A 27,291-nucleotide genomic window follows, 5' to 3' on the forward strand; every position below is an offset into this window, starting at 1 on the left:
GAGGTTTCTGAACAGGAAGTGATGTCATCCTGTCAGCGTGTGAAATAAAGTGTTGCATTCACGGCGTCTCTGTCGTCTCTTTACAGGTGTGTGTGTGTGTGTGTGTGTGTGTGTGCGTCTGTGTGTGTGTGTCTGTGTGTTTGTGAGTGTGTGTGTGTGTGTGTGTCTGTGTGTGTGAGTGTGAGTGTGTGTCTGTCTGTGTGTGAGTGTGTGTGTGTGAGCGTGTGTGTGTGTGTGTGTCTGTGTGTGTGTGTGTGTGTGTGTGTGTGTGTTTGTCTGTGTGTGTGAGTGTGTGTGTGAGTGTGTGTCTGTCTGTGTGTGAGTGTGTGTGTGTGAGCGTGTGTGTGTGTGTGTGTGAGTGTGTGTGTGTGTGTGTGTGTGTGTGTCTGTGTCTGTCTGTGTGTGTGTGTGTGTGTGTGTGTGTCTGTGTGTGTGTGTGTGTGCGTGTGTGTGTGTGTGCGTGTGTGTGTGTGTGTCTGTGTGTGTGTGTGTGTCTGTGTGTGTGAGTGTGTGTCTGTGTGTGTGTGTCTGTGTGTGTGTGTGTGTGTCTGTGTCTGTCTGTGTGTGTGTGTGTGTCTGTGTGTGTCTGTGTGTGTGTGTGTGTGTGTGTGGGACCATGACCATGTATTTTGGGGGGTTTGGGTTTGTTTTTGTTTATCTGTTATTCTCATGTGTGTGTTGTTGTTTGTTTATTCTCATGTGTGTTGTTGTTTGTTGTTGTTGTTGTTTGTTTATTCTCATGTGTGTGTTGTTGTTGTTTGATGTTGTTGTTGTTATTTGTTTGTTCTCGTGTGTGTTTGCTGCAGTTCTCGGTTCCGTCTCCAGGAGGCGACAGAACGCGTTTATTACATGTATTTCACCACTTCGGCACTTTTCGGCTGTGTACGGCTGAGCTCGGCACTCTTCGGCTGAGCTCAGCACTCTTCGGCTGACCTCGGCACTCTTCGGTGTCTACGGCTGAGCTCGGCACTCTTCGGCTGAGCTCGGCACTCTTCGGCTGAGCTCGGCACTCTTCGGTGTCTACGGCTGAGCTCGGTACTCTTCGGCTGAGCTCGGCACTCTTCGGCTGAGCTCGGCACTCTTCGGTGTCTACGGCTGAGCTCGGCACTCTTCGGCTGAGCTCGGCACTCTTCGGCTGAGCTCGGCACTCTTCGGTGTCTACGGCTGAGCTCGGTACTCTTCGGCTGACCTCGGCACTCTTCGGTGTCTACGGCTGAGCTCGGCACTCTTCGGCTGAGCTCGGCACGCTTCGGCTGGTAACGGTCGGTGTGTTCAAATGTTCGGCCGCAGCTCCGGTTGGAGACCGAAGTGAAGAAAGCAACAGAAGATGACGGTGCTGCAGGAACCTGTCCAGGTAAACACACACCTGAGCTCCGGTGTCACGGGCCGGAGCCGAGGATTAACGGCTATTTACGAGGCTTCAGCCGCTTCTGAGTTCGGCCTCAGCGGCGGCTTCAGTCCGCGGTGTGGAGCTCCTGTGCCCGCCACAGGCCCGCGGCAGCGCCGGCCCCTGGTGTCCGTGTTATCCGCGCTAGTGGTGCTGAAGCCCGGCCGTCACGGTGCAGAGGGTCCGGTCCGTCTCATCTGATGGCCGGTTACACTTTAACACAGCCCCGGTCCGTCTGCTACCGTCAGCTCCGCTGCTGCTCAGACCGCCTCGGCTTCACCAAACCTCCGTGTAAATCTGTCACTTTGACGGTAACGGGGCTGCCGCTCACCGGATCACCGGAGCGGGAGAGTTACTGTGACATGCTGTGCTTTTGTGGACTTCACTCGTCACTTCGGCTTCGACCGAAGACAGAAGTCGAGTTTTGGTTCGGAGATAAACCCGCACCCGAGTCTGCTGCCGGTGTCCCGGTGCGGAGGGTCCGGTCTGTTGTGCCGGGGCAGAGTTACCGGCAGCGGCGCAGGAAACACTCATTAAAGTTCACATTCTGCATAAACACAGACACACAGACCGGACCCGTGTGAGCCGGACCCCCGCAGGGACCCGCAGGGGCCCGGTCCAGGCTGTTGCCCAGGTGTGTGTTTGTGTAGCAGCGGAGAAACACAGTCACTCGGACCTCAGAGGGACTCTGGTTCCATTAGCGCTCATGCTAACAGCGGTGTTAGCGGCTAACAGGCTAACAGCGAAGCTAACGTTCAGCTGCTGCTTCCGTCAGAAACTCGCGTGTAAAGTTCAAACGGGGACGTTTTTAAACGTGTCCGTGAATAAAAACGGAGTTTATGACGCGACTGAAAGAGTTACAGCGAAACAGCCACCGGTTAGCTTCTCACGGTTAATGCTAATGCTAACAGCAGCTAGCTGCCGGCGAACATGTAACAGCCATCAGCTGGTTAGCTAGCATGGGTATTTATAATGTGTGTGTGTGTGTGTGTCTGTGCGTGTGTCTCTGTGTGTGTGTGTGTGTGTGTGTGTGCGTGCGTGTGTGTCTGTGTGCGTGTGTGTGTGTGTGTGTGTGTGTGTGTGTGTGTGTCTCTGTGTGTGTGTGTGTGTGTGTCTGTGCGTGTGTCAATGTGTGTGTGCGTGCGTGTGTGTCTGTGTGCGTGTGTCTGTGCGTGCGTGTGTGTGTCTGTGTGTGTGTCAATGTGTGTGTGCGTGCGTGTGTGTCTGTGTGCGTGTGTCTGTGCGTGTGTGTGTTTGTTTGTGTGTGTCTGTCAGGACTAGTTAGTGACTGTCAGGACTAGTTAGTGACTGTCAGGACTAGTTAGTGACTGTCAGGACTAGTTAGTGTCTGTCAGGACTAGTTAGTGACTGTCAGGACTAGTTAGTGTCTGTCAGGACTAGTTAGTGACTGTCAGGACTAGTTAGTGACTGTCAGGACTAGTTAGTGACTGTCAGGACTAGTTAGTGTCTGTCAGGACTAGTTAGTGTCTGTCAGGACTAGTTAGCGTCTGTCAGGACTAGTTAGTGTCTGTCAGGACTAGTTAGCGTCTGTCAGGACTAGTTAGCGTCTGTCAGGACTAGTTAGTGACTGTCAGGACTAGTTAGTGTCTGTCAGGACTAGTTAGTGACTGTCAGGACTAGTTAGTGTCTGTCAGGACTAGTTAGTGTCTGTCAGGACTAGTTAGTGCAGTCTGTCAGGACTAGTTAGTGCAGTCTGTCAGGACTAGTTAGTGACTGTCAGGACTAGTTAGTGACTGTCAGGACTAGTTAGTGACTGTCAGGACCAGTTAGTGACTGTCAGGACTAGTTAGTGACTGTCAGGAATAGTTAGTGTCTGTCAGGACTAGCTAGTGATGTCTGTCAGGACTAGTTAGTGAGTGTCAGGACCAGTTAGTGACTGTCAGGACTAGTTAGTGACTGTCAGGAATAGTTAGTGTCTGTCAGGACTAGTTAGTGATGTCTGTCAGGACTAGTTAGTGATGTCTGTCAGGACTAGTTAGTCTGTCAGGACCAGTTAGTGGTGTCTGTCAGGACTAGTTAGTGACTGTCAGGACTAGTTAGTGACTGTCAGGACTAGTTAGTGACTGTCAGGACTAGTTAGTGACTGTCAGGACTAGCTAGTGACTGTCAGGACTAGTTAGTGCAGTCTGTCAGGACTAGTTAGTGCAGTCTGTCAGGACTAGTTAGTGCAGTCTGTCAGGACTAGTTAGTGCAGTCTGTCAGGACTAGCTAGTGTCTGTCAGGACTAGTTAGTGACTGTCAGGACTAGTTAGTGCAGTCTGTCAGGACTAGTTAGTGCAGTCTGTCAGGACTAGCTAGTGTCTGTCAGGACTAGTTAGTGTCTGTCAGGACTAGTTAGTGACTATCAGGACTAGTTAGTGCAGTCTGTCAGGACTAGTTAGTGCAGTCTGTCAGGACTAGTTAGTGACTGTCAGGACTAGTTAGCGTCTGTCAGGACTAGTTAGCGTCTGTCAGGACTAGTTAGTGACTGTCAGGACTAGTTAGCGTCTGTCAGGACTAGTTAGTGACTGTCAAGAATAGTTAGTGACTGTCAGGACTAGTTAGTGACTGTCAGGACTAGCTAGTGTCTGTCAGGACTAGTTAGTGTCTGTCAGGACTAGTTAGTGTCTGTCAGGACTAGTTAGTGTCTGTCAGGACTAGTTAGCGTCTGTCAGGACTAGTTAGTGTCTGTCAGGACTAGTTAGTGTCTGTCAGGACTAGTTAGCGTCTGTCAGGACTAGTTAGTGTCTGTCAGGACTAGTTAGTGTCTGTCAGGACTAGTTAGTGTCTGTCAGGACTAGTTAGCGTCTGTCAGGACTAGTTAGTGTCTGTCAGGACTAGTTAGTGTCTGTCAGGACTAGTTAGCGTCTGTCAGGACTAGTTAGTGTCTGTCAGGACTAGTTAGCGTCTGTCAGGACTAGTTAGCGACTGTCAGGACTAGTTAGTGTCTGTCAGGACTAGTTAGTGTCTGTCAGGACTAGTTAGTGACTGTCAGGACTAGTTAGTGACTGTCAGGACTAGTTAGTGTCTGTCAGGACTAGTTAGCGTCTGTCAGGACTAGTTAGCGTCTGTCAGGACTAGTTAGCGACTGTCAGGACTAGTTAGTGATGACTGTCAGGACTAGCTAGTGTCTGTCAGGACTAGTTAGTGCAGTCTGTCAGGACTAGTTAGTGACTGTCAGGACTAGTTAGTGACTGTCAGGACTAGTTAGTGTCTGTCAGGACTAGTTAGTGACTGTCAGGACTAGTTAGTGTCTGTCAGGACTAGTTAGTGACTGTCAGGACTAGTTAGTGACTGTCAGGACTAGTTAGTGACTGTCAGGACTAGTTAGTGACTGTCAGGACTAGTTAGTGTCTGTCAGGACTAGTTGGTGTCTGTGGTGTAACCTGTCTGTCTCTCTGTGCTCAGGCTGCGGTGTGGCAGGCTCTGAATCACTACGCCTACCTGGACGCTGTTTTCCTCGCTGAGAGACTCTACGCTGAAGGTAACACCTGTCTGTCTCTCACCTGTCTGTCTGTCTCTCACCTGTCTGTCTGTCTCTCACCTGTCTGTCTGTCTCTCACCTGTCTGTCTGTCTTTCACCTGTCTGTCTGTCTCTCACCTATCTGTCTGTCTCACACCTGTCTGTCTCTCACCTGTCTGTCTCTCACCTGTCTGTCTGTCTCTCACCTATCCGTCTGTCTCTCACCCATCTGTCTGTCTCTCACCTGTCTGTCTCACCTACCTCACTCTCACCTGTCTGTCTGTCTCTCACCTGTCTGTCTGTCTGTCTCTCACCTGTCTATCTGTCTCTCACCTGTCCGTCTCTCACCTGTCTGTCTCTCACCTGTCTGTCTGTCTCTCACCTGTCTGTCTCTCACCTGTCTGTCTGTCTCTCACCTGTCTGTCTCTCACCTGTCTGTCTGTCTTTCTCTCACCTGTCTGTCTGTCTCTCACCTGTCTGTCTGTCTCTCACCTGTCTGTCTCTCACCTGTCTGTCTCTCACCTGTCTGTCTGTCTGTCTCTCACCTGTCTGTCTGTCTGTCTCTCACCTGTCTGTCTCTCACCTACCTCACTCTCACCTGTCTGTCTGTCTCTCACCTACCTCACTCTCACTTGTCTGTCTGTCTCTCACCTGTCTGTCTGTCTCTCACCTGTCTGTCTCTCACCTGTCTGTCTCTCACCTGTCTGTCTCTCAGTGCGCTCAGAGGATGTTGACCTGTCTGTCTCTCACCTGTCTGTCTCTCAGTGCGCTCAGAGGATGTTGACCTGTCTGTCTCTCACCTGTCTGTCTGTCTCTCACCTGTCTGTCTCTCAGTGCGCTCAGAGGATGTTGACCTGTCTGTCTCTCACCTGTCTGTCTCTCAGTGCGCTCAGAGGATGTTGACCTGTCTGTCTCTCACCTGTCTGTCTCTCAGTGCGCTCAGAGGATGTTGACCTGTCTGTCTCTCACCTGTCTGTCTCTCAGTGCGCTCAGAGGATGTTGACCTGTCTGTCTCTCACCTGTCTGTCTCTCAGTGCGCTCAGAGGATGTTGACCTGTCTGTCTCTCACCTGTCTGTCTCTCAGTGCGCTCAGAGGATGTTGACCTGTCTGTCTCTCACCTGTCTGTCTCTCAGTGCGCTCAGAGGATGTTGACCTGTCTGTCTCTCACCTGTCTGTCTCTCACCTGTCTGTCTCTCAGTGCGCTCAGAGGAGGCTCTCTACCTGTTGGCCACATGTTATTACCGCTCGGGGAAACCGTACAAAGCGTACCGGCTGCTGAAGGCCCACAGCTGCTCAACACCGCAGGTTCGATTCCTGCTGGCAAAGTGCTGCGTGGAACTCAGCAAGTAAGCACACACACACACACACACACACACACACACACACACACACACACACACACACACACACACAGACACACACACACACACACACACACACACACACACAGACACACACACACACACAGACACACACACACACACAGACAGACACACACACACAGACACACACACACACACACACACACAGACAGACACACAGACACACACACACACACACACACACACACACAGACAGACAGACAGACAGACAGACACACAAGGTCCTCGAGGCCAAGGCCGCGGGTTCGACTTCTCTCCCCATTTCCTGTCTGTCTCTCACCTGTCTGTCTCTCACCTGTCTGTCTCTGACCTGTCTCTGACATGTCTGTCTCTCACCTGTCTGTCTCTCACCTGTCTGTCTCTCACCTGTCTGTCTTTCTCTCACCTGTCTGTCTTTCTCTCACCTGTCTGTCTTTCACCTGTCTGTCTCTCACCTGTCTGTCTTTCTCTCACCTGTCTGTCTCTCACCTGTCTGTCTCTGACACGTCTGTCTCTGACCTGTCTCTCACCTGTCTGTCTCTCACCTGTCTGTCTCTGACCTGTCTCTCACCTGTCTGTCTCTCACCTGTCTGTCTCTCACCTGTCTGTCTTTGACCTGTCTCTCACCTGTCTGTCTCTCACCTGTCTGTCTCTCACCTGTCTGTCTTTGACCTGTCTCTCACCTGTCTGTCTCTCACCTGTCTGTCTCTCACCTGTCTCTCACCTGTCTGTCTCTCACCTGTCTCTCACCTGTCTGTCTCTCACCTGTCTGTCTCTCACCTGTCTCTGACCCGTCTGTCTCTCACCTGTCTGTCTCTCACCTGTCTCTGACCCGTCTGTCTCTCACCTGTCTGTCTCTCACCTGTCTGTCTTTCTCTCACCTGTCTGTCTCTCACCTGTCTCTCACCTGTCTGTCTCTCACCTGTCTCTGACCCGTCTGTCTCTCACCTGTCTGTCTCTCACCTGTCTGTCTCTCACCTGTCTGTCTCTCACCTGTCTGTCTTTCTCTCACCTGTCTGTCTCTTACCTGTCTCTCACCTGTCTCTGACCCGTCTGTCTTTCACCTGTCTGTCTCTCACCTGTCTGTCTCTGACACGTCTGTCTCTCACCTGTCTGTCTCTGACACGTCTGTCTCTGACCTGTCTCTCACCTGTCTGTCTCTCACCTGTCTGTCTCTGACCTGTCTCTCACCTGTCTGTCTCTCACCTGTCTGTCTCTCACCTGTCTGTCTCTCACCTGTCTGTCTTTGACCTGTTTCTCACCTGTCTCTCACCTGTCTGTCTCTCACCTGTCTGTCTCTCACCTGTCTGTCTCTCACCTGTCTCTCACCTGTCTGTCTCTCACCTGTCTGTCTCTCACCTGTCTGTCTTTGACCTGTCTCTCACCTGTCTGTCTCTCACCTGTCTGTCTCTCACCTGTCTGTCTCTCACCTGTCTCTCACCTGTCTCTCTCTCACCTGTCTGTCTCTCACCTGTCTCTGACCCGTCTGTCTCTCACCTGTCTGTCTCTCACCTGTCTCTCACCTGTCTCTGACCCGTCTGTCTCTCACCTGTCTGTCTCTCACCTGTCTGTCTCTCACCTGTCTGTCTCTCACCTGTCTGTCTCTCACCTGTCTCTCACCTGTCTCTGACCCGTCTGTCTCTCACCTGTCTGTCTCTCACCTGTCTGTCTTTCTCTCACCTGTCTGTCTCTCACCTGTCTCTGACTTGTCTCTCACCCGTCTGTCTCTCACCCGTCTGTCTCTCACCCGTCTGTCTCTCACCTGTCTGTCTCTCACCTGTCTCTCACCTGTCTCTGACCCGTCTGTCTCTCACCTGTCTGTCTCTCACCTGTCTGCCTCTCACCTGTCTGTCTCTCACCTGTCTCTGACCCGTCTGTCTCTCACCTGTCTGTCTCTCACCTGTCTGTCTCTCACCTGTCTGTCTCTCACCTGTCTGCCTCTCACCTGTCTGTCTCTCACCTGTCTCTGACCCGTCTGTCTCTCACCTGTCTGTCTCTCACCTGTCTGTCTCTGACCCGTCTGTCTCTCACCTGTCTGTCTCTCACCTGTCTGTCTCTCACCTGTCTGTCTCTCAGGCTGGCTGAAGGGGAGCAGGTCCTGATTGGTGGAATCCTGAACAAACAGAAGAATCAGGATGACATCATCACAGAGTTCGGAGACTCCGCCTCCTTCACGCTGTCGCTGCTGGGACACATTTACTGGTGAGGACCTGTCTGTCTGCCTGTCTGTCTGCCTGTCTGACCCGTCTGTCAGTCTGTCTGCCCTTCTGACTGCCTGTCTGTCTGTCTGTCTGACCTGTCTGTCTGCCTGTCTGACTGCCTGTCTGACCTGTCTGTCTGTCTGTCTGTCTGTCTGTCTGTCTGTCTGACCTGTCTGTCTGCCTGTCTGACTGCCTGTCTGACCTGTCTGTCTGTCTGTCTGTCTGTCTGCCTGTCTGACCTGTCTGTCTGTCTGCCTGTCTGACCTGTCTGTCTGACTGACCCGTCTGTCTGTCTGACCCGTCTGTCTGTCTGACCCGTCTGTCTGACCCGTCTGTCTGACCCGTCTGTCTGACCCGTCTGTCTGTCTCTCTGACCCGTCTGTCTGTCTGTCTGTCTGCCCTTCTGACCCGCCTGACTGCCTGTCTGTCTGACCCGTCTGTCTGTCTCTCTGACTCGTCTGTCTGACCCGTCTGTCTGCCCGTCTGTCTGACCTGTCTGTCTGCCCTTCTGACCCATCTGACTGCCTGTCTGTCTGACCCGTCTGTCTGTCTCTCTGACCCGTCTGTCTGACCCGTCTGTCTGTCTCTCTGACCCGTCTGTCTGACCCGTCTCTCTGACCCGTCTGTCTGTCTGTCTGACCCGTCTGTCTGTCTCTCTGACCCGTCTGTCTGACCTGTCTCTCTGACCCGTCTGTCTGACCCGTCTCTCTGACCTGTCTGTCTGTCTGTCTGTCTGACCCGTCTGTCTGACCCGTCTCTCTGACCTGTCTGTCTCTCTCTCTGCAGTAAGACAGATCGTGTTGCCAAAGGGGCCGAGTGTTTCCAGAGGAGTTTAACCCTCAACCCGTTCCTGTGGTCGCCTTTCCAGAACCTCTGTCACCTAGGTAACAACACAGACACACACACACACACACACTCTCACACACACACACAGACACACACACACACACAGACACACACACACACACTCTCACACAGACACACTCTCACACACACACACACGAACAGACACACACACGAACAGACAGACAGAGTCACACACTCACACACTCACTCACTCACTCACACACACCCTGAGCAGGGGAGTGCGTCTCCATGGTAACCGCTGCATGTTCTGGTGTGTTCCAGGGGAGAAGCCGGACCCAGACCAGGTCTTCAGGTTGTCCTCGTTACAGGCCTCTATAGCTCCGCCCCCTCAGCCCGTCAGCCCCGCCCAGAACCCCTCCCACCGCCTGGACACCGCCCTCATGGAGACGCCCCAGGACACACTGGTACGTACACACACACACACACAGACACACCTCACACTCAGACACACACACAGAGACACACACCACACACACACACACACACACAAACACACATAGACACACCTCACACACAGACACACACACCTCACACACACACAGTCACACACACAGACTCACACACACACACACACACACACCTCACAGAGACACATACACACACACACCTCACAGAGACACATACACACACACACCTCACAGAGACACATACACACACACACCTCACAGAGACACACACCTCACAGAGACACATACACACACACCTCACAGAGACACACACACACACACACCTCACAGAGACACATACACACACACACCTCACAGAGACACACACACCTCACAGAGACACACACACACACACCTCACAGAGACACATACACACACACACCTCACAGAGACACACACACACACACACCTCACAGAGACACATACACACACACACCTCACAGAGACACACACACCTCACAGAGACACACACCACACACATACACACACACCTCACACACACACACACACACACACACACAGTCACACACACAGACTCACACACACACACCTCACAGAGACACACACACCTCACACACACACACACACACACACACACAGTCACACACACAGACTCACACACACACACCTCACAGAGACACACACACAAACACACACAGTTTAAGGTCAGTCTCCTGATAATCGTCCGTTTCCTGTTTCCTGTTTCCTGTTTCCTGGTCAGGAGCTGAACCGTCTGAATCTAGAATCCTCCAATGGAAAGCTGACGTCTGATTTGTCGGTTTCCTACATCGACTCCTCCCTCATCTCCCCGGAGACGGGCTCCCTATTGGGTAACACGGTTTCCATGGCGTCAGCTGGGACCTTATTGGCTAAACAGAACAAGGCCAAGAGTGGGCGGAGTTTACTTGGAGGACCTGCTGCGCTCAGTCCACTGACGCCCAGGTACGTTTTCAACAACACCTGTACACGTGAAACAACACCTGTACACGTGAAACAACACCTGTACACGTGAAACAACACCTGTACATGTGAAACAACACCTGTACATGTGAAACAACACCTGTACACGTGAAACAACACCTGTACACGTGAAACAACACCTGTACACGTGAAACAACACCTGTACACGTGAAACAACACCTGTACATGTGAAACAACACCTGAAACAACACCTGTACATGTGAAACAACACCTGAAACAACACCTGTACACGTGAAACAACACCTGTACACGTGAAACAACACCTGTACACGTGAAACAACACCTGTACATGTGAAACAACACCTGTACACGTGAAACAACACCTGTACACGTGAAACAACACCTGTACATGTGAAACAACACCGAAAACAACACCTGTACATGTGAAACAACACCTGTACACGTGAAACAACACCTGTACACGTGAAACAACACCTGTACATGTGAAACAACACCTGTACATGTGAAACAACACCTGTACACGTGAAACAACACCTGTACACGTGAAACAACACCTGTACACGTGAAACAACACCTGTACATGTGAAACAACACCTGTACATGTGAAACACCTGTACATGTGAAACAACACCTGTACACGTGAAACAACACCTGTACATGTGAAACACCTGTACATGTGAAACAACACCGAAAACAACACCTGTACACATGAAACAACACCTGTACACGTGAAACAACACCTGTACACGTGAAACACCTGTACATGTGAAACAACACCTGTACACGTGAAACAACATGTGAAACAACACCTGTTCATGTGAAACAACACCTAAGTAAGTAAGTAAGTAAGTGTGTGTGTGTGTGTAGCTTCGGGATCCTGCCCCTGCCCCTGGAGCCCAGCCCTGGAGACCCCACATATCTACAGAACTATTCACCGACCATGGAAACACAATCCACCGCCCCGAGCAAGAAGGTAGAGAGTCCATGAGGAGACACCGTCACTGTCTCACCTGTCTCTCCCTCACCTGTCTCTCTCTCACCTGTCTCTCTCTCGCTTGTCCGTCTCTCACCTGTCTCCCTCTCTCACCTGTCTGTCTGTCTCTCACCTGTCTCTCTCTCTCTCACCTGTCTCTCTCTCACCTGTCTCTCTCTCACCTGTCTCCCTCTCTCTTACCTGTCTCCCTCTCTCTCACCTGTCTCCCTCTCTCTCACCTGTCTCCCTCTCTCTCACCTGTCTGTCTCTCTCTCACCTGTCTGTCTCTCACCTGTCTCCCTCTCTCTCACCTGTCTGTCTCTCAGTCTGTCTCCAGGATCAGTCAGTCTAAATCTGTCTTCAGTCAGAGCGGCAACAGCAGAGATGTTCTCCCCATCCCCTTCAACCAATCACAGAGCTCCGCCCCTCACACCAGGTAACTATAGCAACCAATCACAGCGCTCCGCCCCTCACACCAGGTAACTATAGCAACCAATCACAGGGCTCCGCCCCTCACACCAGGTAACTATAGCAACCAATCACAGCGCTCCGCCCCTCACACCAGGTAACTATAGCAACCAATCACAGGGCTCCGCCCCTCACACCAGGTAACTATAGCAACCAATCACAGCGCTCCGCCCCTCACACCAGGTAACTATAGCAACCAATCACAGGGCTCCGCCCCTCACACCAGGTAACTATAGCAACCAATCACAGAGCTCCGCCCCTCACACCAGGTAACTATAGCAACCAATCACAGCGCTCCGCCCCTCACACCAGGTAACTATAGCAACCAATCACAGCGCTCCGCCCCTCACACCAGGTAACTATAGCAACCAATCACAGAGCTCCGCCCCTCACACCAGGTAACTATAGCAACCAATCACAGAGCTCCGCCCCTCACACCAGGTAACTATAGCAACCAATCACAGCGCTCAGCCCCTCACACCAGGTAACTATAGCAACCAATCACAGCGCTCAGCCCCTCACACCAGGTAACTATAGCAACCAATCACAGCGCTCCGCCCCTCACACCAGGTAACTATAGCAACCAATCACAGAGCTCCGCCCCTCACACCAGGTAACTATAGCAACCAATCACAGCGCTCAGCCCCTCACACCAGGTAACTATAGCAACCAATCACAGCGCTCCGCCCCTCACACCAGGTAACTATAGCAACCAATCACAGAGCTCCGCCCCTCACACCAGGTAACTATAGCAACCAATCACAGCGCTCAGCCCCTCACACCAGGTAACTATAGCAACCAATCACAGAGCTCCGCCCCTCCCTAACTTTAAGATGCGATCAATCACAGGTTTGAACTCTTTGACAGTTCATGAGAAGAACAGCTGATGGAGTATAACCTTTACCTGTGAGGGGGCGGAGCTTCAGCTGTCTGTCTCACCTGAGGCTGACCTGTCTGTCTCTCAGTGTCCCTGTCTGTCTGACCACCTGTCTGTGTGTCTGTCAGTGGCTCCCCTCAGGTCCTCAGTCCCAGTATGTCTGGTCCTCCAAACGTTCAGCCCCGAAGAAGCTCCAGACTGTTTACTAGTGCCAGCTCCACTGCCAAGGTACTGGAACTACAGCCGTACTACAGTCATACTACAGTATTACTACAGTCATACTACAGTCATACTACAGTATTACTACAGTAACGGTACAGCCGTACTACAGTATTACTACAGTCATGCTACAGTATTATTACAGTCATACTACAGTATTACTACAGTAACGGTACAGCCGTACTACAGCCATACTACAGTTACACTACAGTCATGCTACAGTCACACTACAGTCATACTACAGTCACACTACAGTCATACTACAGTCACACTACAGTCATACTACAGTCGTACTACAGTAACACTACAGTCATACTACAGTTACACTACAGTCATACTACAGTATTTCTACAGTCATGCTACAGTACAGCCCGCTAACTCTCTGTGTGTGTGTGTGTGTCCCTGTGTGTGTGTGTGTGTGCCCCTGTGTGTGTGCCCCCGTGTGTGTGTGCCCCCGTGTGTGTGTGCCCCCGTGTGTGTGTGCCCCCGTGTGTGTGTGCCCCCGTGTGTGTGTGCCCCCGTGTGTGTGTGCCCCCGTGTGTGTGTGCCCCCGTGTGTGTGTGCCCCCGTGTGTGTGCCCCCGTGTGTGTGTGCCCGTGTGTGTGGTTCCGCGTGTGTGTGTGTGCGCCTGTGTGTGCGCGTGTGCGTGTGTGTGTGTGTGTGTGTGTGTGTGTGTGCCCGTGTGTGTGTGTGTGTGTGTGTGTGTGTGTGTGTGTGTGTGTGTGTGTGCGCGTGTGTGTGTGTGTGTGTGCAGGAGAACAGTAAGAAGCTAAAGATGAAGTTTCCCACAAAGATCCCAAACAGGAAAACTAAATGTAAATCAGCAAAGACGTCAAACAGCAGCAACCTGAACGAGAGTCTGGACATCCTGAGACTGGACCCCGGTCTGAGTCTGCCCGACACCAAGATCCCACTGTACCAGAGGGCCGCTGCAGGTACTACTCATGATGCTACTGATACTGAGGCTAATGCTGCTACTGCTACTGATGAGGCTAATGCTGCTACTGCTACTGATGATGCTAATGCTGCTACTGCTACTGATGATGCTAATGCTGCTACTGCTACTGATGAGGCTAATGCTGCTACTGCTACTGATGAGGCTAATGCTGCCACTGCTACTGATGATGCTAATGCTGCTACTGCTACTGATGATGCTAATGCTGCTACTGATGATGCTACTGCTGCTACTGCTACTGATGAGGCTAATGCTGCTACTGCTACTGATGATGCTAATGCTGCTACTGCTACTGATGATGCTAATGCTGCTACTGCTACTGATGATGCTAATGCTGCTACTGCTACTGATGAGGCTAATGCTGCTACTGCTACTGATGAGGCTAATGCTGCCACTGCTACTGATGATGCTAATGCTGCTACTGCTACTGATGAGGCTAATGCTGCTACTGCTACTGATGAGGCTAATGCTGCTACTGCTACTGATGAGGCTAATGCTGCTACTGCTACTGATGACGCTAATGCTGCTACTGCTACTGATGCTACTGCTGATACAGTCCTGCAGTTCAGTGTAATGTGAGCGTACCGTGGCGGTAGTTGTTGAATATGTGAAGTTTGACGTGAACTGATCGTTTATAAATGTGTCTTTATCTTCATAAATGTGTCTTTATCTTCATAAATGCGTCTTTATCTTCATAAATGTGTCTTAATAAATGCGTCTTTATCTTTATGTGTGTACACAGACAGTGTGATGTCGTTGCTACGGGAACTGGGCCGTGGTTACCAGGCGCTGTGCTCCTACAGCTGCAGAGACGCCATCAACATCCTGACCTCCCTCCCTCCACAGCACTACAACACGGGCTGGGTCCTCACACACATCGGCAGGGCCTACTTTGAGCTGGCCGAGTACACACAGGTAACACAACACACACACACACACACACACACACACACCTGACACCACACACACCTGACACCACACACATCTGACACCACACACACCTGACACCACACACACACCTGACACCACAGGTAACACACCTGACACCACACACACCTGACACCACAGGTAACACACCTGACACCACACACACCTGACACCACAGGTAACACACCTGACACCACAGGTAACACACCTGACACCACAGGTAACACACCTGACACCACAGGTAACACATCTGACACCACACACACCTGTCAACACACACACCTGACACCACACACACCTGACACCACACACACCTGACACCACAGGTAACACACCTGACACCACAGGCACCAGGTGTTTCTGCTCGATGAGTCGTGATGATGTCATGATGATGTCACGATGGCGTGTGTGCAGGCGGAGCGTCTGTTCAGCGAGGTGCGGAGGATCGAGTCGTACAGAGTCGAGGGGATGGAGATTTATTCGACCACGCTGTGGCACCTGCAGAAAGACGTGGCTCTGTCCGCTCTGTCCAAAGACCTGACGGACATGGACAAGAACTGCCCCGAGGTAGAACCGCTGCACACCTTTAGGTAGAACCGCTGCACACCTGTAGGTAGAACCGCTGCCTTTAGGTAGAACCGCTGCCTTTAGGTAGAACCGCTGCACACCTTTAGGTAGAACCGCTGCACACCTGTAGGTAGAACCGCTGCACACCTTTAGGTAGAACCGCTGCACACCTGTAGGTAGAACCGCTGCACACCTTTAGGTAGAACCGCTGCACACCTGTAGGTAGAACCGCTGCACACCTGTAGGTAGAACCGCTGCACACCTGTAGGTAGAACCGCTGCACACCTGTAGGTAGAACCGCTGCACACCTGTAGGTAGAACCGCTGCACACCTTTAGGTAGAACAGCTGCACACCTGTAGGTAGAACCACAAGAACACTCACCCGTCTGTCTCTCTGATCACCCGTCTGTCTCTCTGGTCACCCGTCTGTCTCTCTGATCACCCGTCTGTCTCTCTGGTCACCCGTCTGTCTCTCTGATCACCCGTCTGTCTCTCTGATCACCCGTCTGTCTCTCTGATCACCCGTCTGTCTCTCTGGTCACCCGTCTGTCTCTCTGGTCACCCGTCTGTCTGTCTGTCTCTCTGATCACCCGTCTGTCTCTCTGGTCACCCGTCTGTCTCTCTGGCCACCCGTCTGTCTCTCTGGCCACCCGTCTGTCTCTCTGGCCACCCGTCTGTCTCTCTGATCACCCGTCTGTCTCTCTGATCACCCGTCTGTCTCTCTGGTCACCCGTCTGTCTCTCTGGTCACCCGTCTGTCTCTCTGGTCACCCGTCTGTCTCTCTGGTCACCCGTCTGTCTCTCTGATCACCCGTCTGTCTCTCTGGTCACCCGTCTGTCTCTCTGGTCACCCGTCTGTCTCTCTGGTCACCCGTCTGTCTCTCTGATCACCCGTCTGTCTCTCTGATCACCCGTCTGTCTCTCTGATCACCCGTCTGTCTCTCTGGTCACCCGTCTGTCTCTCTGGTCACCTGTCTGTCTGCAGGCCTGGTGTGTAGCAGGAAACTGCTTCAGTCTGCAGAGGGAGCACGACATCGCCATCAAGTTCTTCCAGAGAGCCATCCAGGTGAGCCGTTACCACGGTTACTAAGGTAACTTAGGAAAGACCACCTGCCCTGTCTGTTTCTGTCTGACCTGTCTGTCTGACTGTCTGTCTCTCAGGTGGACCCGGGCTTCGCCTACGCCTACACTCTGCTGGGTCACGAGTTTGTTCTGACCGAGGAGTTGGACCGAGCGCTCGCCTGCTTCAGAAACGCCATCAGAGTCAACAACAGACACTACAACGCCTGGTATGTAACCACGGTGACCGCCTTACACTCAGCAACAATCAAAACACTCTTTTCTAAAGTAAGTGTGTGTGTGTGTGTGTGTGTGTGTGTGTGTGTGTGTGTGTGTGTGTGTGTGTGTGTGTGTGTGTGTGTGTGTGTGTGTGTGTGTGTGTGTGTGTGTGTGTGTGTGTGTGTGTGTGTGTGTGTGTGTGTGTGTGTGTGTGTGTGTGTGTGTGTGTGTGTGTGTGTGTGTGTGTGTGTGTGTGTGTGTGTGTGTGTGTGTGTGTGTGTGTGTGTGCGCAGGTACGGTCTGGGGATGATTTACTACAAACAGGAGAAGTTCAACTTGGCAGAAATCCACTTTAAAAAAGCGTTGAGCATCAACCCTCAGAGCTCCGTGCTGCTCTGCCACATCGGAGTGGTACGTTAGCATTTAGCATCCTCCATCCACAACAGCTGCTCTGTTAGCATTTAGCATCCTCCATCCACAACAGCTGCTCTGTTAGCATTTAGCATCCTCCATCCACAACAGCTGCTCTGTTAGCATTTAGCATCCTCCATCCACAACAGCTGCTCTGTTAGCATTTAGCATCCTCCATCCACAACAGCTGCTCTGTTAGCATTTAGCATCCACAACAGCTGCTCTGTTAGCATTTAGCATCCACAACAGCTGCTCTGTTAGCATTTAGCATCCTCCATCCACAACAGCTGCTCTGTTAGCATTTAGCATCCTCCATCCACATCAGCTGCTCTGTTAGCATTTAGCATCCTCCATCCACAACAGCTGCTCTGTTAGCATTTAGCATCCTCCATCCACAACAGCTGCTCTGTTAGCATTTAGCATCAGTCTTCTGCTATTAAACTGTCTGTCTGTCTCTGTGTCTCTGGTGTGTGTGTGTGTGTGTCTCTGGTGTGTGTGTGTGTGTGTGTCTCTGGTGTGTGTGTGTGTGTGTCTCTGGTGTGTGTGTGTGTCTCTGGTGTGTGTGTGTGTGTCTCTGGTGTGTGTGTGTGTGTCTCTGGTGTGTGTGTGTGTGTCTCTGGTGTGTGTGTGTCTCTGGTGTGTGTGTGTGTGTGTGTGTGTGTGTGTGTGTCTCTGGTGTGTGTGTGTGTGTGTGTGTGTCTCTGGTGTGTGTGTGTGTGTGTGTGTCTCTGGTGTGTGTGTGTGTGTGTGTCTCTGGTGTGTGTGTGTGTGTGTCTCTGGTGTGTGTGTGTGTGTCTCTGGTGTGTGTGTCTGTACCTGTGTGTGTGTGTGTGTGTGTGTGTGTGTGTGTAGGTGCAGCACGCCTTAAAGAAGTCTGATGCAGCGTTAGAAACCCTGAACAGAGCGATCGGGATCGACCCCAAAAATCCACTCTGCAAGTTTCACCGAGCGTCCATTTTGTTCGCCAACGACAAGTACAAGGTACCTGTCTGTCTGACTCACCTGTCTGTCTGACACACCTGTCTGTCTGACACACCTGTCTGTCTGACACACCTGTCTGTCTGACTCACCTGTCTGTCTGACTCACCTGTCTGTCTGACACACCGGTCTGTCTGACTCACCTGTCTGTCTGACTCACCTGTCTGTCTGACTCACCTGTCTGTCTGACTCACCTGTCTGTCTGACACACCGGTCTGTCTGACACACCGGTCTGTCTGACTCACCTGTCTGTCTGACTCACCTGTCTGTCTGACTCACCTGTCTGTCTGACACACCGGTCTGTCTGACACACCGGTCTGTCTGACTCACCTGTCTGTCTGACTCACCTGTCTGTCTGACTGTCTGACTCACCTGTCTGTCTGACTCACCTGTCTGTCTGACTGACTGACTGACCTGTCTGTCTGACACACCGGTCTGTCTGACACACCTGTCTGTCTGACTCACCTGTCTGTCTGACACACCGGTCTGTCTGACTCACCTGTCTGTCTGACACACCTGTCTGTCTGACTGACCTGTCTGTCTGACACACCTGTCTGTCTGACACACCTGTCTGTCTGACTCACCTGTCTGTCTGACACACCGGTCTGTCTGACTCACCTGTCTGTCTGACTCACCTGTCTGTCTGACTCACCTGTCTGTCTGACTCACCTGTCTGTCTGACTCACCTGTCTGTCTGACACACCTGTCTGTCTGACTCACCTGTCTGTCTGACACACCTGTCTGTCTGACACACCTGTCTGTCTGACTGACCTGTCTGTCTGACTGACCTGTCTGTCTGACTCACCTGTCTGTCTGACACACCTGTCTGTCTGACTCACCTGTCTCTCTCTCACCTGTCTCTCTCTCACCTGTCTCTCTCACCTGTCTGTCTGACTCACCTGTCTCTCTCTCACCTGTCTGTCTCTCACCTGTCTGTCTCTCTGCAGGCAGCTCTTCAAGAGTTGGAGGAGTTGAAGCAGATCGTTCCCAAAGAGTCTCTGGTTTATTTCCTCATCGGAAAGGTAACTGACCTTTGACCCCTGACCTTTGACCCTCTGATCCCTGACCTTTGACCCCTGACCTTTGACCCTCTGATCCCTGACCTTTGACCCTTTGACCCTCTGACCTTTGACCCTCTGATCCCTGACCTTTGACCCTCTGAGCCCTGACCTTTGACCCTCTGAGCCCTGACCTTTGACCCTCTGATCCCTGACCTTTGACCCTCTGATCCCTGACCTTTGACCCTCTGATCCCTGACCTTTGACCCTCTGATCCTTTGACTCTCTGATCCCTGACCTTTGACCCTCTGATCCCTGACCTTTGACCCTCTGATCCTTTGACCCTCTGATCCCTGACCTTTGACCCTCTGATCCCTGACCTTTGACCCTATGATCCCTGACCTTTGACCCTCTGATCCTTTGACCCTCTGATCCCTGACCTTTGACCCTCTGATCCTTTGACTCTCTGAGCCCTGACCTTTGACCCTCTGATCCTTTGACCCTCTGATCCCTGACCTTTGACCCTCTGATCCTTTGACCCTCTGATCCCTGACCTTTGACCCTCTGATCCTTTGACCCTCTGATCCCTGACCTTTGACCCTCTGATCCTTTGACTCTCTGACCTTTGACCCTCTGATCCTTTGACTCTCTGACCTTTGACCCTCTGACTTTTGACCCTCTGATCCCTGACCTTTGACCCTCTGATCCTTTGACTCTCTGAGCCCTGACCTTTGACCCTCTGATCCCTGACCTTTGACCCTCTGATCCCTGACCTTTGACCCTCTGATCCTTTGACCCTCTGATCCCTGACCTTTGACCCTCTGATCCCTGACCTTTGACCCTCTGATCCCTGACCTTTGACCCTCTGATCCCTGACCTTTGACCCTCTGATCCCTGACCTTTGACCCTCTGACCTTTGACCCTCTGAGCCCTGACCTTTGACCCTCTGATCCCTGACCTTTGACCCTCTGATCCCTGACCTTTGACCCTCTGAGCCCTGACCTTTGACCCTCTGATCCCTGACCTTTGACCCTCTGATCCCTGACCTTTGACCCTCTGACCTTTGACCCTCACCTGTCTGTCTCTCACCTGTGTGTCTCTCACCTGTCTGTCTCTGACCTGTCTGTCTCTCACCTGTCTGTCTCTCAGGTCTATAAGAAGCTGGGGCAGACCCACCTGTGTGTCTCTGACCTGTGTGTCTCTCACCTGTCTGTCTCTCACCTGTCTGTCTCTCAGGTCTATAAGAAGCTGGGGCAGACCCACCTGTGTGTCTCTGACCTGTGTGTCTCTCACCTGTCTGTCTCTCACCTGTCTGTCTCTCAGGTCTATAAGAAGCTGGGGCAGACCCACCTGTGTGTCTCTGACCTGTGTGTCTCTCACCTGTCTGTCTCTCACCTGTCTGTCTCTCAGGTCTATAAGAAGCTGGGGCAGACCCACCTGTGTGTCTCTCACCTGTCTGTCTCTCACCTGTCTGTCTCTCAGGTCTATAAGAAGCTGGGGCAGACCCACCTGTGTGTCTCTCACCTGTCTGTCTCTCACCTGTCTGTCTCTCAGGTCTATAAGAAGCTGGGGCAGACCCACCTGTGTGTCTCTGACCTGTCTGTCTCTCACCTGTCTGTCTCTCACCTGTCTGTCTCTCAGGTCTATAAGAAGCTGGGGCAGACCCACCTGTGTGTCTCTGACCTGTGTGTCTTTGACCTGTCTGTCTCTCACCTGTCTGTCTCTCAGGTCTATAAGAAGCTGGGGCAGACCCACCTGTGTGTCTCTCACCTGTCTGTCTCTCACCTGTCTGTCTCTCAGGTCTATAAGAAGCTGGGGCAGACCCACCTGTGTGTCTCTCACCTGTCTGTCTCTCACCTGTCTGTCTCTCACCTGTCTGTCTCTCAGGTCTATAAGAAGCTGGGGCAGACCCACCTGTGTGTCTCTGACCTGTGTGTCTTTGACCTGTCTGTCTCTCACCTGTCTGTCTCTCAGGTCTATAAGAAGCTGGGGCAGACCCACCTGTGTGTCTCTCACCTGTCTGTCTCTCACCTGTCTGTCTCTCAGGTCTATAAGAAGCTGGGGCAGACCCACCTGTGTGTCTCTCACCTGTGTGTCTCTCACCTGTCTGTCTCTCAGGTCTATAAGAAGCTGGGGCAGACCCACCTGTGTGTCTCTCACCTGTCTGTCTCTCACCTGTCTGTCTCTCACCTGTCTGTCTCTCAGGTCTATAAGAAGCTGGGGCAGACCCACCTGTGTGTCTCTCACCTGTCTGTCTCTCACCTGTCTGTCTCTCAGGTCTATAAGAAGCTGGGGCAGACCCACCTGTGTGTCTCTCACCTGTCTGTCTCTCACCTGTCTGTCTCTCAGGTCTATAAGAAGCTGGGGCAGACCCACCTGTGTGTCTCTCACCTGTGTGTCTCTCACCTGTGTCTCTCACCTGTCTGTCTCTCACCTGTCTGTCTCTCAGGTCTATAAGAAGCTGGGGCAGACCCACCTGTGTGTCTCTGACCTGTCTGTCTCTCACCTGTCTGTCTCTCACCTGTCTGTCTCTCAGGTCTATAAGAAGCTGGGGCAGACCCACCTGTGTGTCTCTCACCTGTCTGTCTCTCACCTGTCTGTCTCTCAGGTCTATAAGAAGCTGGGGCAGACCCACCTGGCCCTGATGAACTTCAGCTGGGCGATGGATCTGGATCCTAAAGGAGCAAACAACCAGATCAAAGAAGCCATCGACAAGAGATACCTGCCCGAGGACGAAGGTGAGACAGGTAACCGCTGTCTGCCCCTCACCTGTCTGTCTCTCACCTGTCTCCACCTGTCTGTCTCTGCACCTGTCTGCCCCTCACCTGTCTGTCCCTCACCTGTCTGCCCCTCACCTGTCTGTCTCTAACCCCTCTCTAACCTGTCTCTCTCTCTCTAACATGTCTCTCTCTCTGACCTCTGTCTAACCTGTCTCTCTCTCTCCACCTGTCTCTCTCTCCACCTGTCTCTCTCTCTCTCTCTAACATGTCTCTCTCTCTGACCTCTGTCTAACCTGTCTCTCTCTCTCCACCTGTCTCTCTCTCCACCTGTCTCTCTCTCTCTCTAACCTGTCTCTCTCTCTCCACCTGTCTCTAACCTGTCTCTCTCTCTCTCTGACCTGTCTCTCAATTTTCAATTTCAACAAGCTTTATTGGCATGACTGTGGTTCACAATATTGCCAAAGCGTACAGAATTACAGAAAAAAGTAACAATAATGATGATGATGATAATAATAACAATAATAATAATGATGATGATAACAATAACAACAACAATAATAATAATAATGATGATGATAACAATAACAACAATAATAATAATAATAATAATAATGATGATAACAATAACAACAACAACAATAATAATAATAATGATGATAACAATAATAAGCAGCATATCAGTGTGCAGGTCAACTCATGTGGAGGAAATCATGTCAGGTGTTGTTGTGCAGGTCGTCTCTTCTCCTGTGGCAGGCGTTCACCTGTCTGTCTGTCTGTCTGTCTGTCTGTCTGTCTAACTGTCTGTCTGTCTGTCTGTCTGTCTGTCAGGTGTCTCTCTCTCTCTCTAACCTGTCTCTCTCTCTCCACCTGTCTCTAACCTGTCTCTCTCTCTCTCTGACCTGTCTCTCTCTCTCTAACCTGTCTCTCTCTCTCTCTCCACCTGTCTCTCTCTCTGACCTGTCTCTCTCTCTCTAACCTGTCTCTCTCTCTCTCTGACCTGTCTCTCTCTCTCTAACCTGTCTCTCTCTCTCTCTCTCTCTCTCCACCTGTCTCTCTCTCTGACCTGTCTCTCTCTTTCTAACCTGTCTCTCTCTCTCTCCACCTGTCTCTCTCTCCACCTGTCTCTCTCTCTCTCTCTCTAACCTGTCTCTCTCTCTCCACCTGTCTCTAACCTGTCTCTCTCTCTCTCTGACCTGTCTCTCTCTCTCTAACCTGTCTCTCTCTCTCTCTCTCTCCACCTGTCTCTCTCTCTGACCTGTCTCTCTCTTTCTAACCTGTCTCTCTCTCTCTCCACCTGTCTCTCTCTCCACCTGTCTCTCTCTCTCTCTCTAACCTGTCTCTCTCTCTCCACCTGTCTCTAACCTGTCTCTCTCTCTCTCCACCTGTCTCTCTCTCCACCTGTCTCTCTCTCTCTCTCTAACCTGTCTCTCTCTCTCCACCTGTCTCTAACCTGTCTCTCTCTCTCTCTGACCTGTCTCTCTCTCTCTAACCTGTCTCTCTCTCTCTCTCCACCTGTCTCTCTCTCTGACCTGTCTCTCTCTCTCTAACCTGTCTCTCTCTCTCTCTGACCTGTCTCTCTCTCTCTAACCTGTCTCTCTCTCTCTCTCTCTCCACCTGTCTCTCTCTCTGACCTGTCTCTCTCTTTCTAACCTGTCTCTCTCTCTCTCTGACCTGTCTCTCTCTCTCTAACCTGTCTCTCTCTCTCTCTCTCTCCACCTGTCTCTCTCTCCACCTGTCTCTCTCTCTCTCTCTAACCTGTCTCTCTCTCTCCACCTGTCTCTAACCTGTCTCTCTCTCTCTCTGACCTGTCTCTCTCTCTCTAACCTGTCTCTCTCTCTCTCCACCTGTCTCTCTCTCTGACCTGTCTCTCTCTTTCTAACCTGTCTCTCTCTCTCTCCACCTGTCTCTCTCTCCACCTGTCTCTCTCTCTCTCTCTAACCTGTCTCTCTCTCTCCACCTGTCTCTAACCTGTCTCTCTCTCTCTCTGACCTGTCTCTCTCTCTCTAACCTGTCTCTCTTTCTCTCTCCACCTGTCTCTCTCTCTGACCTGTCTCTCTCTCTCTAACCTGTCTCTCTCTCTCTCTGACCTGTCTCTCTCTCTCTAACCTGTCTCTCTCTCTCTCTCTCTCCACCTGTCTCTCTCTCTGACCTGTCTCTCTCTCTCTAACCTGTCTCTCTCTCTCCACCTGTCTCTAACCTGTCTCTCTCTCTCTCTCTGACCTGTCTCTCTCTCTCTTTAACCTGTCTCTCTCTCTCCACCTGTCTCTAACCTGTCTCTCTCTCTCTAACCTGTCTCTCTCTCTCTCCACCTGTCTCTCTCTCTGACCTGTCTCTCTCTCTCTAACCTGTCTCTCTCTCTCTAACCTGTCTCTCTCTCGCTCTCTCTGACCTCTCTCTCTCTAACCTGTCTCTCTCTCTCTGACCTGTCTCTCTCTCTCTGACCTGTCTCTCTCTCTCTGACCTGTCTCTCTCTCTGACCTGTCTCTCTCTCTCTGACCTGTCTCTCTCTCTCTGACCTGTCTCTCTCTCTAACCTGTCTCTCTCTCTCTGACCTGTCTCTCTCTCTCTGACCTGTCTCTCTCTCTCCACCTATCTCTCTCTCTCTAACTTGTCTCTCTCTCTAACCTGTCTCTCTCTCTCTGACCTGTCTCTCTCTCTCCACCTGTCTCTCTCTCTAACCTGTCTCTCTCTCTGACCTGTCTCTCTCTCTCTGACCTGTCTCTCTCTCTCCACCTATCTCTCTCTCTCTAACTTGTCTCTCTCTCTAACCTGTCTCTCTCTCTCTGACCTGTCTCTCTCTCTCCACCTGTCTCTCTCTCTCTGACCTGTCTCTCTCTCTGACCTGTCTCTCTCTCTCTGACCTGTCTCTCTCTCTCTGACCTGTCTCTCTCTCTAACCTGTCTCTCTCTCTCTGACCTGTCTCTCTCTCTCTGACCTGTCTCTCTCTCTCCACCTATCTCTCTCTCTCTAACTTGTCTCTCTCTCTAACCTGTCTCTTTCTCTCTGACCTGTCTCTCTCTCTCCACCTGTCTCTCTCTCTCTGACCTGTCTCTCTCTCTGACCTGTCTCTCTCTCTCTGACCTGTCTCTCTCTCTCTGACCTGTCTCTCTCTCTAACCTGTCTCTCTCTCTCTGACCTGTCTCTCTCTCTCTGACCTGTCTCTCTCTCTCCACCTATCTCTCTCTCTCTAACTTGTCTCTCTCTCTAACCTGTCTCTCTCTCTCTGACCTGTCTCTCTCTCTCCACCTGTCTCTCTCTCTGACCTGTCTCTCTCTCTCTGACCTGTCTCTCTCTCTCCACCTGTCTCTCTCTCTAACCTGTCTCTCTCTGACCTGTCTCTCTCTCTCCACCTGTCTCTCTCTCTCCACCTGTCTCTCTCTAACCTGTCTCTCTCTCTAACCTGTCTCTCTCTGACCTGTCTCTCTCTCTCCACCTGTCTCTCTCTCTCTAACCTGTCTCTCTCTCTCTAACCTGTCTCTCTCTCTCTCTAACCTGTCTCTCTCTCTCTGACCTGTCTCTCTCTCTCCACCTGTCTCTCTCTCTCTAACCTGTCTCTCTCTCTCTAACCTGTCTCTCTCTCTAACCTGTCTCTCTCTCTCTGACCTGTCTCTCTCTCTCCACCTGTCTCTCTCTCTCTAACCTGTCTCTCTCTCTCTGACCTGTCTCTCTCTCTGACCTGTCTCTCTCTCTCTGACCTGTCTCTCTCTCTCTGACCTGTCTCTCTCTCTCTGACCTGTCTCTCTCTCTAACCTGTCTCTCTCTCTGACCTGTCTCTCTCTCTGATCTGTCTCTCTCTCTGACCTGTCTCTCTCTCTAACCTGTCTCTCTCTCTCTCTAACCTGTCTCTCTCTCTCTCCACCTGTCTCTCTCTCTCCACCTGTCTCTCTCTCTCTAACCTGTCTCTCTCTCTGACCTGTCTCTCTCTCTCTGACCTGTCTCTCTCTCTCTGACCTGTCTCTCTCTCTGACCTGTCTCTCTCTCTCCACCTGTCTCTCTCTCTCCACCTGTCTCTCTCTCTGACCTGTCTCTCTCTCTCCACCTGTCTCTCTCTCTCCACCTGTCTCTCTCTCTGACCTGTCTCTCTCTCTCCACCTGTCTCTCTCTGACCTGTCTCTCTCTCTCCACCTGTCTCTCTCTCTAACCTGTCTCTCTCTGACCTGTCTCTCTCTCTCCACCTGTCTCTCTCTCCACCTGTCTCTCTCTCCACCTGTCTCTCTCTCTCTAACCTGTCTCTCTCTCTGACCTGTCTCTCTCTCTGACCGGTCTCTCTCTCTCTCCACCTGTGTCTAACCTGTCTGTCTCTCTCTGACCGGTCTCTCTCTCTCTCCACCTGTGTCTAACCTGTCTCTCTCTCTCTGACCTGTCTCTCTCTCTCCACCTGTCTCTCTCTAACCTGTCTCTCTCTCTCCACCTGTCTCTCTCTCTCCACCTGTCTCTCTCTCTAACCTGTCTCTCTCTGACCTGTCTCTCTCTGACCTGTCTCTCTCTGACCTGTCTCTCTCTCTCCACCTGTCTCTCTCTCTAACCTGTCTCTCTCTGACCTGTCTCTCTCTCTGACCTGTCTCTCTCTGTCCACCTGTGTCTAACCTGTCTCTCTCTCTCTAACCTGTCTCTCTCTCTCTAACCTGTCTCTCTCTCTCCACCTGTCTCTCTCTCTAACCTGTCTCTCTCTCTCTAACCTGTCTCTCTCTCTCCACCTGTCTCTCTCTGACCTGTCTCTCTCTCTCCACCTGTCTCTCTCTCTCTAACCTGTCTCTCTCTGACCTGTCTCTCTCTCTGACCTGTCTCTCTCTCTGACCTGTCTCTCTCTGTCCACCTGTGTCTAACCTGTCTCTCTCTCTCTAACCTGTCTGTCTCTCTCTAACCTGTCTCTCTCTCTCCACCTGTCTCTCTCTCTCTAACCTGTCTCTCTCTCTCTCCACCTGTCTCTCTCTCTGACCTGTCTCTCTCTCTCCACCTGTCTAGCTGCGGAGGTGGACGACAGTCAGGAAAGCAGCATCATGACGGACGCCGACGACACGCAGCTGCACACGGCGGAGAGCGATGACGTCCTCTAACCCCGCCCCTTCCTGCTGGAGCCGGTCGAGGAGAAGCTGTTGCTAGGCAACACTGTGACACAGATCTCCTCTGATTGGCTGAAACAGACTGCTGCTGCCCTGAAGCCCCGCCCCCTGCTCGTCCTCATCACAGCTGTTTTTTATGTTCTTTTTATCATCGTTACGGAAATAAATCAATAAAAACATGTAAACCCCG

At 51.8% G+C, this 27,291-nt stretch overlaps 1 protein-coding gene across 2 annotated transcripts; it reads left to right on the forward strand.

The window, feature by feature from the left end:
* The first annotated feature begins 1,237 nt into the window (after window positions 1-1,237).
* Window positions 1,238-27,291, forward strand: cdc27 (cell division cycle 27). Of its 2 annotated transcripts, none has more exons than XM_083930586.1 (20): window positions 1,238-1,354; window positions 4,796-4,871; window positions 6,050-6,197; window positions 8,289-8,414; window positions 9,200-9,297; window positions 9,542-9,684; window positions 10,448-10,668; window positions 11,536-11,641; window positions 11,968-12,077; window positions 13,115-13,214; window positions 13,960-14,140; window positions 14,903-15,075; window positions 15,502-15,654; window positions 16,639-16,719; window positions 16,815-16,942; window positions 17,225-17,342; window positions 18,195-18,323; window positions 19,268-19,342; window positions 21,927-22,065; window positions 27,004-27,291. In XM_083930586.1, exons 1-20 carry the CDS (start codon window positions 1,328-1,330, stop codon window positions 27,093-27,095), a joined length of 2,424 nt encoding a protein of 807 aa, XP_083786712.1. In that variant the 5' UTR covers window positions 1,238-1,327; the 3' UTR covers window positions 27,096-27,291. The 2 variants fall into 2 exon arrangements, with proteins under 2 accessions (XP_083786712.1, XP_083786713.1); XM_083930587.1 differs by having other exon boundaries at window positions 21,927-22,056.

This window comes from Echiichthys vipera, assembly GCF_963691815.1.
Source record: "Echiichthys vipera genome assembly, chromosome: 17".
NCBI classification, from domain to species: domain Eukaryota; kingdom Metazoa; phylum Chordata; class Actinopteri; order Perciformes; family Trachinidae; genus Echiichthys; species Echiichthys vipera.

What these genes read in the sequence shown, in the direction of transcription:
- cdc27 (XM_083930586.1), top strand. Translation starts at nt 1,328, where the DNA reads ATGACGGTGCTGCAGGAACCTGTCCAG. An exon ending in AGACGCCCCAGGACACACTG is followed by an intron (nt 9,685 to 10,447) that starts GTACGTACACAC and finishes TTTCCTGGTCAG; the next exon opens with GAGCTGAACCGTCTGAATCT. An exon ending in GTACCAGAGGGCCGCTGCAG is followed by an intron (nt 14,141 to 14,902) that starts GTACTACTCATG and finishes GTGTGTACACAG; the next exon opens with ACAGTGTGATGTCGTTGCTA.